We start from the raw sequence: 11,183 nt of genomic DNA on the forward strand, positions 1-11,183 counted from the left end.
ACGACCATACCAACTGAATGTGATATTTAAACGTTGCTTAATATAATTTTCTTCGCGTTGCCTGTACTGGAGAGAAATGGTCACGAAATTCAATTTTCAATTTAATTTTGATTTAATGTTTTTAAAGGACTAATTTGTAATGTTTTTGTGATTTCCAAATTTTTCTTGGTGTTGATTAATTAGAATAAATCAAAATGGCTAAGGAAGTTTCAATGTGCACGGTAAATTTGATTACCTTATATTTGTTGCAATATTTTGTAGATAATCTTATATTCTCTAGACGATACTCTAGAAAAATATTTGGTCGACAATTTAAATCATGTGTTCGCGCACGTACAATAGCTCGAGGATATACGAAAATTTATTGTATACTTGTAGCAACTTCAACAATGGAGCCCGGTTAAGGAGACGGCGGGTGCTCCAAGCGTGCCCCCGCAGGTTGGCTATTGCTTTCACTCGCCCAAAAAGCATCCATGGAGGCCAATAATGGGCTACGAGGAGATCGAGGTTACACCCATGTAAGATTACAATTGTTTATTTTGAGCCTATGTATCGGAAAATTCTAAGCACCCGAGTTTATCAATGTTTTTTTTCATTCCAGGCCAGCCCAACCCATAACAAACACGATGGTAGATCCGTGCTACACGCCCGCTGGCATGGCGGCTGAGCCGCTGCGCTTCCCCAACCTGGTGACGGGGTTCGACCGCAGCCCCGAGCACGCCGCCCGCGCCGCTCTGTACACGCGATACACGCAGTACGAATGGAATCAGAACACTATTAAGAATTACAACGAGTCCGATGCTAAAAGGAACTTTTCGGAGCGTGTTCGGAATGATATTATGAGGATGCTCAGGTAAGAATAAGAGATAAAAGTTATACCATGACAACTATATTATCTGAGTAATGGAAAATATCAATCAAATCGATTTATGTTATAGAGAGACAGACGAAATAGGCACACAGGGGCAAAGGGACTCGGGAAGGAGAATTGGTGAACGCATAACTGATACCACGTTTTGGCGAAATGAGGTAATTAAAAAATATTTCTTAACAAGAGCGTTTGGTGGCTTATAAAAATTTCTAATATCTTTATTGGATAATCCTGGGGAAATTAAAAGTTCAATCTTTCAAAATTTTGACCTCACTTCCTAGCGACCGGTCTTGGTTCCTAGATGATAATGCCGTGATCTCCGTTGGATTTCCACTTACTGCTTGTACCCGAGTTATAAGAGTGACAAAGTAGAGCGTTAAATAGTCGCATACACTTATGAAAGTTAATAATAAACAATGTTTATGTAGGTGTCCATAGAGATGGAGCGCCTGGTGGCGACGTGCGAGAAGCTGAACGACACGCGGCGCCAGCTGGAGCGCGCCATCGCCGGCATCGAGGGGCCGCTGCACATCGTGCAGGAGTGCCTCTACCACAGGGAGAAGAGACAGGGTATTATACTTGGGTTCTAAGGACTCTGATACCACTTGCAACACGGATAGCCGCGTAGTTAATATTGTAGCTCAGGACAGGATTTCTTTTTTTTTTCTTTACAAATTTCAATTGCATCCATCAAACCTCTTTTATAAACCTTCATTGTTATTTTCTGGAGTTTCTTGCTAGAGAGAAGTTTTGTACATTAATTCATACCTTATTCCAAGTAAGTACCGAATCCATAATATAATCAATTTGTTTTGTTTATGGCCAAGGTTTGGAGCAGGTGCATGACGCCGTGGAGCAGTCTCTGCTGAAGGAGGTGGCCATTCTGCGGGAATGCCAGGATAAGTTTCGCAATATGCTTGAAAAGGTAGGGTTAAAACTTGTCAGTTTTATTTGCATCACGTATACTACTGATGTGGTTACCAAACGTAAAATTGCATGTTGTAGGTACTACTACCTTATTGGTCTATCATCGAATATTATGGGTATCGATTTGTAGTTGTTGTTGATCAACACAAAATAAATTTACATTCCGATTTCCGATATCTACAGCCAATGTAACTAGTAAGTTGTGTCCGTGTAGGTCCGCCAGCAGTCGAAGAACTGTCGCGCGACGCAGCACGAGCTGGAGATGGACATGCGCAACAAGGAGTACGCGCTCGGCATAGACTCCATGTGCCACCAGCTCAACAACTTCTCCAAGGTAATGTGTAGTTTATAATCAATTGCGTGAATTCATCTTAATTAGTAATGCCATTACATGAAGCATTGCGTTCTATTTTAACAAGAATTTTGGAGTATTCATTTCTAATTTGACCTTACACTACCTTACAAGTAACATTACATTTCCCCTTTTTTTTACACTAACTTCAATGTTTACGCCGGAGATTAGCAAGTTGTCGGTTTAGTTATTCAATTGCGTGAATTTATCTCAGTTTGCAAAGCAGTTGGATGAAGTATTATATTCTGGTATTCAACTTTCAAGTTTCAATAAATATTTTGGAGGATATCTTTCTGATTTGACCCATCCACCACTACCATCTACTCCACCCTTACAAGTAACATTACATCATGTCCGCACTAACTCCAGTGTCTACACTGGAGATCAGCAAGTTGTCGGTTGAGTAGGGTCTCCAATTCTACGCGGGCATCGAGCGCTACGACCCGACGGTGTGCGACACGGCGCGCTGGGCGGCGGCGAGCGCGGCCACGCTCCAGCGCTCGCAGTCCGAACGCGCCAAGGCCGTGCAGATGCTCGCCGACACCGACAACCTCATCAACGTCGCCGCCACGCAGATCTGGGACCAGTGGAGCAACACCAACAGCGCCTTCACCAGGCGCATCGCGGAGACTATCGAGATCAAGAACAAGCTGCAACTGCATCTGCATAAGGTATGCACTCATTGAATTCGGAGGGTAATAACACCCAACATATTTTTAAAAATATATCTTCGTTGTATAGATTCAGCAGGAGATCTTCGACGTTGAGAAGACTCTTGAGCTGCTGAACAAGGCGATCGAGGACAAGCTGCAGCCGATGAAGGTGGCGCACACCCGCCTGCAGGCGCGCACCAATCGACCGCACCTGGAGAAGTGTCGGGACGAAGCGCAGAACAGGTCAGTCGGGTTTGAAAGTTCACTTTATATTATAAACCATAAAACTGAGTTGCTACTTTAATCATTTAAGCTTCAAATCCGTTACTGGATTTTTCTAACCAACAAATGCATTTATGACTCGTGGCGTTGTAGACTGGTGAAGGAAGTGTGCGAGCTGCAAGAGACGATGGAGTCGCTGCGCTCGCGCATCGCGACGGCGGAGGGCACGCACCAGACGCTGCTGGGCGTGCGCGCGGGGCTGGAGGCGGACCTGCGCAACAAGGCCACCACGCTCTTCATCGACCGCGACCAGTGCATGGGCCTGCGCCGCGGGTACCCCGTCACCGCCGCCATCAAGGCTTAACCACACGCAACAAACTTCATCATAATAAAATTCTAAATTCAGACTTGTTTCTTTCAACTCGTGCACAATTTGGGGTAATACAACGAAAAGACATTAGAAGTAGAACCAACTTGTTGCCATGTGTGTTCCGTCTCAAAATATGATGAGTGAAAAAGCGAATCAATATTACAAAACTAATAAGTAAAATTATCTAATTGTTTTAAAAATAATTTATTACAATATTATCACTGTCTATAAATATTCATTTCTGACAATATGATTTATAATATATCTCAAGTCCATTCACATCGTCGACCAAGCATATTATTATATGTATAAAATTGCGAAAATAATTATTAAAATTTTAAGTCCATATAAATGAAATAATCTTTGTAACTACAACTAACTCTAATTAAACTCAAACTATTTAAAATGTGATTTTTTGTTCCTTTTTCTCACCCATAAATTATAATTATAAATGCAAAATCAAACACAAACATGTTGTCACAGCAATGCTCCATCCTTAGATAAATAACATTTATGAATACAGGCATGAGTGTTTAATGTTTACATCGCTAAACCAATCACCAATGAAAATAATTTTCATTGTATACACATACCCCCTTATTCATAGACGTTTTTTATCGAACGATCGAGTAAGGCTGTGATAACAAGTCTGTTTCTCAGTGCTGACGGCATGGCAGTCTTCACAGTGCGTAGACGTAGGGCCGTTGTGATTGGCTAATATTGAAATACAACAATAATAATCAATCACAACGGCCCTATGTCTATTTCTCAGTTCCGTTGGGCACTGAGAAACAGGCTTGTTATCACAGCTTTACTCCGTCCTTGGATAAAAAAACGTTTATGAATAAGGGGGATAGTCTCTACTATAGACAAAATAACTTTCATTATGTTATGTGCACTGACTGTATTTGTCTAGGTTGAAGGACCATTTTGTAATTTAATAGCAGTAGTGACCAAAGTTAAAATTATTATTGTTAGAATGAATATTAACAAACAGCATCAAACTTAACAAATCATACTATACACTATACACTTGTAGCAGAATTGTATGCTGATCCATTTTTGTTAATACTTTTGTAAAAAGCTCAAATAAAATTTGCTAAGACATTTCTAATTTCAGGAATAAAAGTTAAATAATATACTCCAGCATGTGCAGCTTTATGAGAAATTTCAGTATACAATTCTGTTGCAGAACACAAATGCTTTTCAACTAAAATTAACAGCCTCATTGCTTCACGTAAGATGGTACAGGCAGTTTGAGACCTTCCTTTGCCTCAAAGAATGTGTAGGAAAGCACAATCTCATCAACAAACTCCATCTTTGGATCTTCTACAAATAATGGGTCAATGTAAAAAAATACTGGCATGTCCACCTGAAGAGGAGGAAATAATGTCATTTTATAATGTTTTTATGGATTTTTATAATGCATGATAGGAAGTTAAACATTTAAATTATTATTTTTTAAATTTTTGAAAATTATTATTTTGGCAGCTTTGGTTGGCTCATGAATTTATTCTGGTGGTGGTTGGTTTTGAATAAAAATAATGTTCTATTTACAAAAACCTAATTATATGTATTATACTAGTTAGTAGTCAACGCAATATGTTCATAATTAAATAGATAAGTCTAAAACAGTTGCTCACTTGTTCATGTGGATTTAGTTGCTGCTCCTCAAAGCAGAAGCATTGTATCTTATTAAAATACTGTCCTGCTTCAAACGGTATCACATTGTATGTACTGATGCCAGTTACTGGCTTGTCTGTAGGGTTGCGGGCTGTGTAGAAAGCCAGTGCTGTCTCACCTGGTACTACCTGTAATGTAGGTTAAAGGTGATGAAAAGGCAGTTCTACATTTTTTTTAAATGTAAAATATTATTAACGCTAAATACTAGTTTACAAATTATAGGTAAGTGCTTGTACATACTTATCGCGAATATAAAGGCAGTATATCTAGATACAAAGTTTTAGATGCCAAATGCTAACCTTATATAGAATTACGAGTTCATACCATAATATCATGTTGCTGTGGCCTGAAGTTCCATTGCATAGAGGAGGCAGTGTCAGCATTGAACCTGATCTTCAGTGGCCGGTGCTTAACAGCTTTCATATTGCTTACCACCTCATCAGGCTCTGCTGTGCCTGTTGTCCCTCCATAACTGTAAGCCTGCAAAAATATATGATGTGGAATAAAAAATTTCAATCATATAGGCAAATAAAATGTTCTGGATTAGTTTATGCTAAAATTGTTTGGTTGTAGGTCTCTGGATGTTTGCAGATATATGAATATAATACCAGATTATTATACTAAATAGGGGACCGATCTAAGCTTGATTTTGTACATTATTCTATATGTAATGGTTAATAATACGAAAATGAAGCACTCCTGCGAAAACTGCATAAAAATTGGTTAATAAATGAGCGAGTAATTGATATTTGTGAATTTATCGTTCGCTTTAACGGTGAAGGAAAACATCGGAAACCTGCACATCCGAGAAGTTACTCTTTAGGAATTTCGAAGGTGTGTGAAGTCTACCAATCCGCACTAGGCCAGCATGGTGGACTAAGGCCTAATCCCTCTCAGTAGTAGAGGAGGCCCGTGCTCAGCAGTGGGCAAGTATATAATACAGGGCTGATATTATTAATTGATATTTAAAATATTGTAATGTGCAGAAGTGGGCGCGATGTGGGGATAACGCTTCATCTCTTTTTTTCGCACGCGTCGTAATTCCCGATGACGTCACATGTGGGTATTTCGTCTCTTTTCTGTTTCTTGTTAATTACCCCTTCCGCCGAAATTCAAAGACTTGTAACTTGTTGATTTTTTACCGGATTTTAATAATTCCTTCTGTGTTATAATTTATATTATGTAAATATTTGATAATAGTAAAAAACAAAAATGAGTCCGGTACCCTATTCTTCTAAGTAAATACATTGAGGAGCACAGGTATTTAGGTTCCCAGTTTTGTTTTGTTTGCAGTCCAAGTCAACATTAGTTTACGATGTTCTTATACAGATTTATAAATTCAAAGGTACGAAAAATAAAATTGAGTCCATAATTAAATACCTGTGGAAAAAATTGTAGGCCGCTAATAAGCCGAAACATTTAGATAAGGATAAAATTTGGAAGATAATTTTATATCGTAGAGGTTATATTCTTACCTGACAAAATATTCTGTAAAGAGGAACCGCTGCATAACTTAATCCTACTGTCATCACTCCTAAAGCTATCATGTAGTTGAGGGTCGATCGAATCTTGCCCCGTTGATCGTGAACTTCCCGAAAATAAACATTTTGCATAGGTTTCTTCGGCGTTAATATTTGCGGTTTGATAAATACATTATTCCTAAAAGCATTAATAGAACACTTGTTCATGAAGAATACACGATTCATTATGTTTATTTTGCAACCTTATATTCAAAATAATAAATTATTTTAACATTGTTATTTACGAGGACTTATATGACAACAATAACCTATCTTTTTCAAATGTCTAAATGACAAAAATGATTAGATAACAAAGTTGCCAGTTAAAAAATATTCCATACTACATGGCAGATATTCACTGTGTTTAACGACATCTATGTAAAACCAGGGGTAAAATAAAAGCCCGCGAAAATATCCTCACAGTACGAAAATTCTATAACGCTTGAAGGATGAAATGTGTTTAAAAAATGAAACTTCAATGGACTATTTACAAAAAATTAACTTTAATATCACAATGTTATTACCCTTATTTTCATTCAATATCATTTATAGTCTAACGCCATGAGTTTGTGTTTCGTCTTGATGTGAGCGTCTGTGTGTGTCTTTTGGTACGCTTTGTATGTGCAGTCTAAGAATGGACATCGGAACATGGGCTCCTTACCACATTCGTAAGTAACGTGCCTTCTGTATGTACTTTTATGTCTATACTTTCTTTTACATTTCTCACATTGATATGACATTTCACCTGGAGACCAGTAGTTTTTTGTTTTCATTGGTATTATGGGCATCATGTTCTGTAACATTGTTTTAAAGAACTCCATCTCACCTGAAACAACGAGATACCTTATGATGCATTTTGATCATCGTCATACCTAATTTCTTATTGTAGTAACTGCTATGAATATATTATCATAGTAAGATCTATCGTAACTCATTTGGCGCCTCAGCATTTTACATTCTCTGAAGTATCGGAGATATGGTCGTAACAGCGTCTGCTTTTATTTTATAATGTACTTAATTACTTTTAGTTATGTACCTAATATATTTTATTCATTTCTCAATATGCAGTATTTGTAATCATTAATAACCAAAGAAAGCCGAGGCGCAAAGTCACTTGCGATAGCTTAAATTATTATTTACAAACGTTTCTTTGAATCTGACGGCGAAATATTTTTTTTTTTTATTACTTATAGGATTAATAGGATTTTAAATCACATGGATGTGCGCACGTATAAAAACGCGAAGTTTATTGAATCAAGAACATTTATTCACATGCATTTTTCGATTAAAAAAGAAACAAACCAAACACACTCGACTTCACTGAAAAAAAAAATACTTCAAACATTAAAAAGTTAACAATGGCTTTGTGCTGCTCTCACTAAAGATTCTCTATACATTTGTTAATACTATATTTGATGGTATACTAAAGTTTAAAGTTTCCACTATATTATGGTAAAATTACAATATCAAAGGAAATAATCCTGTAGCAAGGTAACCAAGGGATATAAAACAATAACGGATTTGTTTTAATAGAGAAACAATTGAACAAAATGTACGTCTATTAATATTACAATTTTATTAATTAAAGTTCATACGAAATATTTTTCATAACGAAAAAGTTTTAACTATGGAGACTCCATTTTACGCAATGACAATAAAAGTGAAAATTTCTAAATGATTTATATGAACCTTATTTTATCACTGGCATTAAATAAAAATTCTCTGGCATAATTTTGCACTTATTGTACCATCTTTTAGTGGGTCATCTAAAATAATTTGAACTCTGTGCTTTTTATATGCACCTAATTGATCACAAATCATACTATGCGCTGTTTCAATGTTTATAATAGGTATAAAAATATCGCCATGTATATAAGTAATAACTTACAAAGTTTGCAGAATACCCAATGCGCCTTTATAAGGCGTAATGCGCACTAAATAGGTTTAACATATTTATATGTAGCAGAAAAGGTCACCAATAATAATTCGCCTTAAAAGGAGAATGATATTGCGTAGCTTATTATGTTAGTATAATTGATATTTTTATCAAGAGAATGGCAATCCGAAAATCCTATAATAATGAAATATTTTATTGATACAGTATTCATAACTAACCAGTGAAAAGAGAATTTTAAAATAGTTTATATAAAATTAGAAATTCAATTTATTAGATTCTATAGTAATTGATATTTTTATTCCACAAAACTACCCATCATCACGTTTTTAAAAAACCTAATTTGTTGATACCCCTATTCTGCAATACCCTATAAGCATGTTTATAATACCCGCAATTTAATTTGGTCGGCCAGAATAAGTCATTTCTCCGGTTTACCAAACCTATCATTTAGTAAAAAATAAATAACTGCAACATAGCTGGACTAACATGTTCAGCTGTCCTAGGTACAATTGTAAATTTCGATTATAGCCTACGCCAAAATTCTGCGCGGTTTCAGGAATAACATATAGCCGCCTTTGATAGGAACATTTATAAATAAACTGAGTAAATATTTTGGCACTAAGTTATTGCACGAAGGGTCTCTCCTAAATGAGTAGTCAAAGGAGAAGGATAATACAACAGTATAAATATCAGAATGTCTTATACACCAATATTGTTTTGGCACAGTTCGTCATTTAAGGGTCACATTTATATGAATCATTTTTTTACAAATAGTTTAGCCTTACCTACATTGAATGAAATTTTTGTATTGAAATATAGAAAAACACCTTATCCCGCTCGGATAGGGCAAACTTTGTTTCTAAAGATATTGTAAAGTTACAGCAGTTCATAAAAAAGCAACCCTTTAGACAAAGATGATCTTAAACCTGTTTTTAGATCTTTGGTATACATATTGGGCATAACAATAACATTTGGTAACAATCAGGTGGATCCAATAATATCGCATATGGGTATTTCTCAAAATAAATGTACGTAACGAAATAGATTTAACAAAATATTACTACGATTTTCTGTCATTTGTGTTTTTGTTTTTTTTGTTGTTCATTCATTATATATTTTTGATAGCGCAAATGTATTAAGACAAACAAAGGAGAGACGGATGTGACAGAAAAAATCATAATACATTTTTAAAATACTATTTCGTTAATTACATTCATTTTGAGAAATACACATCAACTATATTCTTTACGAATTTGAATATGAAAACGAAACACTCGAATACCATAGTAACGGGCTAGACATATGCCTAGGAAGTAATATCGGTCTAACTCAACAACTACCTCACCATATCTTCATGTCGATTGTTAAGACCTATTATAAAATGTAATTACCCAGAAATTATAAATTGGATCCTTCCATAAATATAATTTTAATAATATACCGCCGAAAAGTGTTAATTTGACTAAACTACGTAGTTGGTGGGTTCCTAGGTTAAAAACAACATATTAAAAATATATAAAACTAATCTAATATTCATATAAAATATACAATGAACACTCAACGCACATTACCTAGTACTCTGCACACAGCGAGTTAACCGCGTAAAACTTCATAACATTAATAACTTACTTAACGATACATCGTAAAATAAAATTATTTAAGGCACTAATTTTTGTTAAGGCTAAGAATCGACCTGATGATTCTTTGGTATAGTAATATTGCAATGTTACGTTTGAACTCTTTAAAAGGTAACTTAAAGTTAAGTTAACAAATGCAAAAAAATATAGTTTTCAACATGAACACTCGGGAGTTGCTTTTGAACATTTACAAAGTGTTTGGAAACTCACCCTTAACTTACGTTGCTAAAAAAACTCTAGGCATTTTTTGGGATGTTAAATAATTGGTAAATATTCAAAAGCAAGTCGCCATTTGATCTTACAATAACATCTTTGATACAAATTTCCGCAATAATAAATTTCTTTGGTAACGAGGAACACACTCTAAAACATTAATAATAACAAGAACAAGAAAAAATTAACAAACTATTAAATATAAAATAATTATGCGATACAGCGTAATAATGTAGAATAAAACTTTACATGGTGCTACACAAGAACACCAACACATTCTTTTGATTTTGCCCGCAGTTTTACGTCACGTCATTATTTCAATTAAAACAAAAAATATAAATTATACCTGGTACATAGTGTAACTCGATTCTTGTAGAACAAAAGCATAAAATTTATATTCCTGGTCTAAAAGAGTTTACTTAGAAAATTGGGCTTTCGTAGTTGCATATTTCATGAATGTTTTATACTAAAGTTTTATTCTACTATCCGCAAATACATTAAACGAAAAATATTTGTCTTACGTACATACACCTACCTATCATTTCGATTTATGAACAAATTTAATATTACGTTGTTAGGACCAGTTAATGGTAACTGAGATAGCTGCTCCTTTGAGCTGCCTTATTGAAATTATATTCAATAATAAAGAATACTTTAATATTTGTCTAACGACACTAAAGCCGTTTTTATAATTAAACGAAGTATTTACGGTAGTATAGTAAATCTAAATGGCTCAATAGGAAAGCCGAAAACCGACGAGTTTTTAGGTATTTTCAATATGCGGTTCCTCTATTGGTTCGTTAAAATTAAGATATAACCGTGTCATACTCGATCAATT

General features: G+C 35.3%; 2 protein-coding genes across 2 annotated transcripts; one reads left to right on the forward strand and one right to left on the reverse strand.

Annotated features, from left to right (window-relative positions):
* Positions 1-111: 111 nt before the first annotated feature.
* Positions 112-3,806, forward strand: LOC115452005 (tektin-3). Its single transcript, XM_037438900.1, has 10 exons — positions 112-221; positions 379-518; positions 602-853; positions 939-1,029; positions 1,300-1,441; positions 1,699-1,796; positions 2,013-2,132; positions 2,558-2,821; positions 2,892-3,046; positions 3,179-3,806. Exons 1-10 carry the CDS (start codon positions 195-197, stop codon positions 3,387-3,389), a joined length of 1,500 nt encoding a protein of 499 aa, XP_037294797.1. The 5' UTR covers positions 112-194; the 3' UTR covers positions 3,390-3,806.
* Positions 3,807-4,336: 530 nt separating this feature from the next.
* Positions 4,337-6,895, reverse strand: LOC115452011 (cytochrome c oxidase assembly protein COX11, mitochondrial). The gene is made up of 4 exons (XM_030180445.2): positions 6,554-6,895; positions 5,403-5,558; positions 5,039-5,206; positions 4,337-4,767 (listed from the first exon to the last, which is right to left on the reverse strand). Exons 1-4 carry the CDS (start codon positions 6,782-6,784, stop codon positions 4,621-4,623), a joined length of 702 nt encoding a protein of 233 aa, XP_030036305.2. The 5' UTR covers positions 6,785-6,895; the 3' UTR covers positions 4,337-4,620.
* Between the last annotated feature and the right edge of the window lie 4,288 nt (positions 6,896-11,183).

The sequence above is a fragment of the Manduca sexta genome, chromosome 15 (genome assembly GCF_014839805.1).
Source record: "Manduca sexta isolate Smith_Timp_Sample1 chromosome 15, JHU_Msex_v1.0, whole genome shotgun sequence".
In the NCBI taxonomy this organism is placed as follows: domain Eukaryota; kingdom Metazoa; phylum Arthropoda; class Insecta; order Lepidoptera; family Sphingidae; genus Manduca; species Manduca sexta.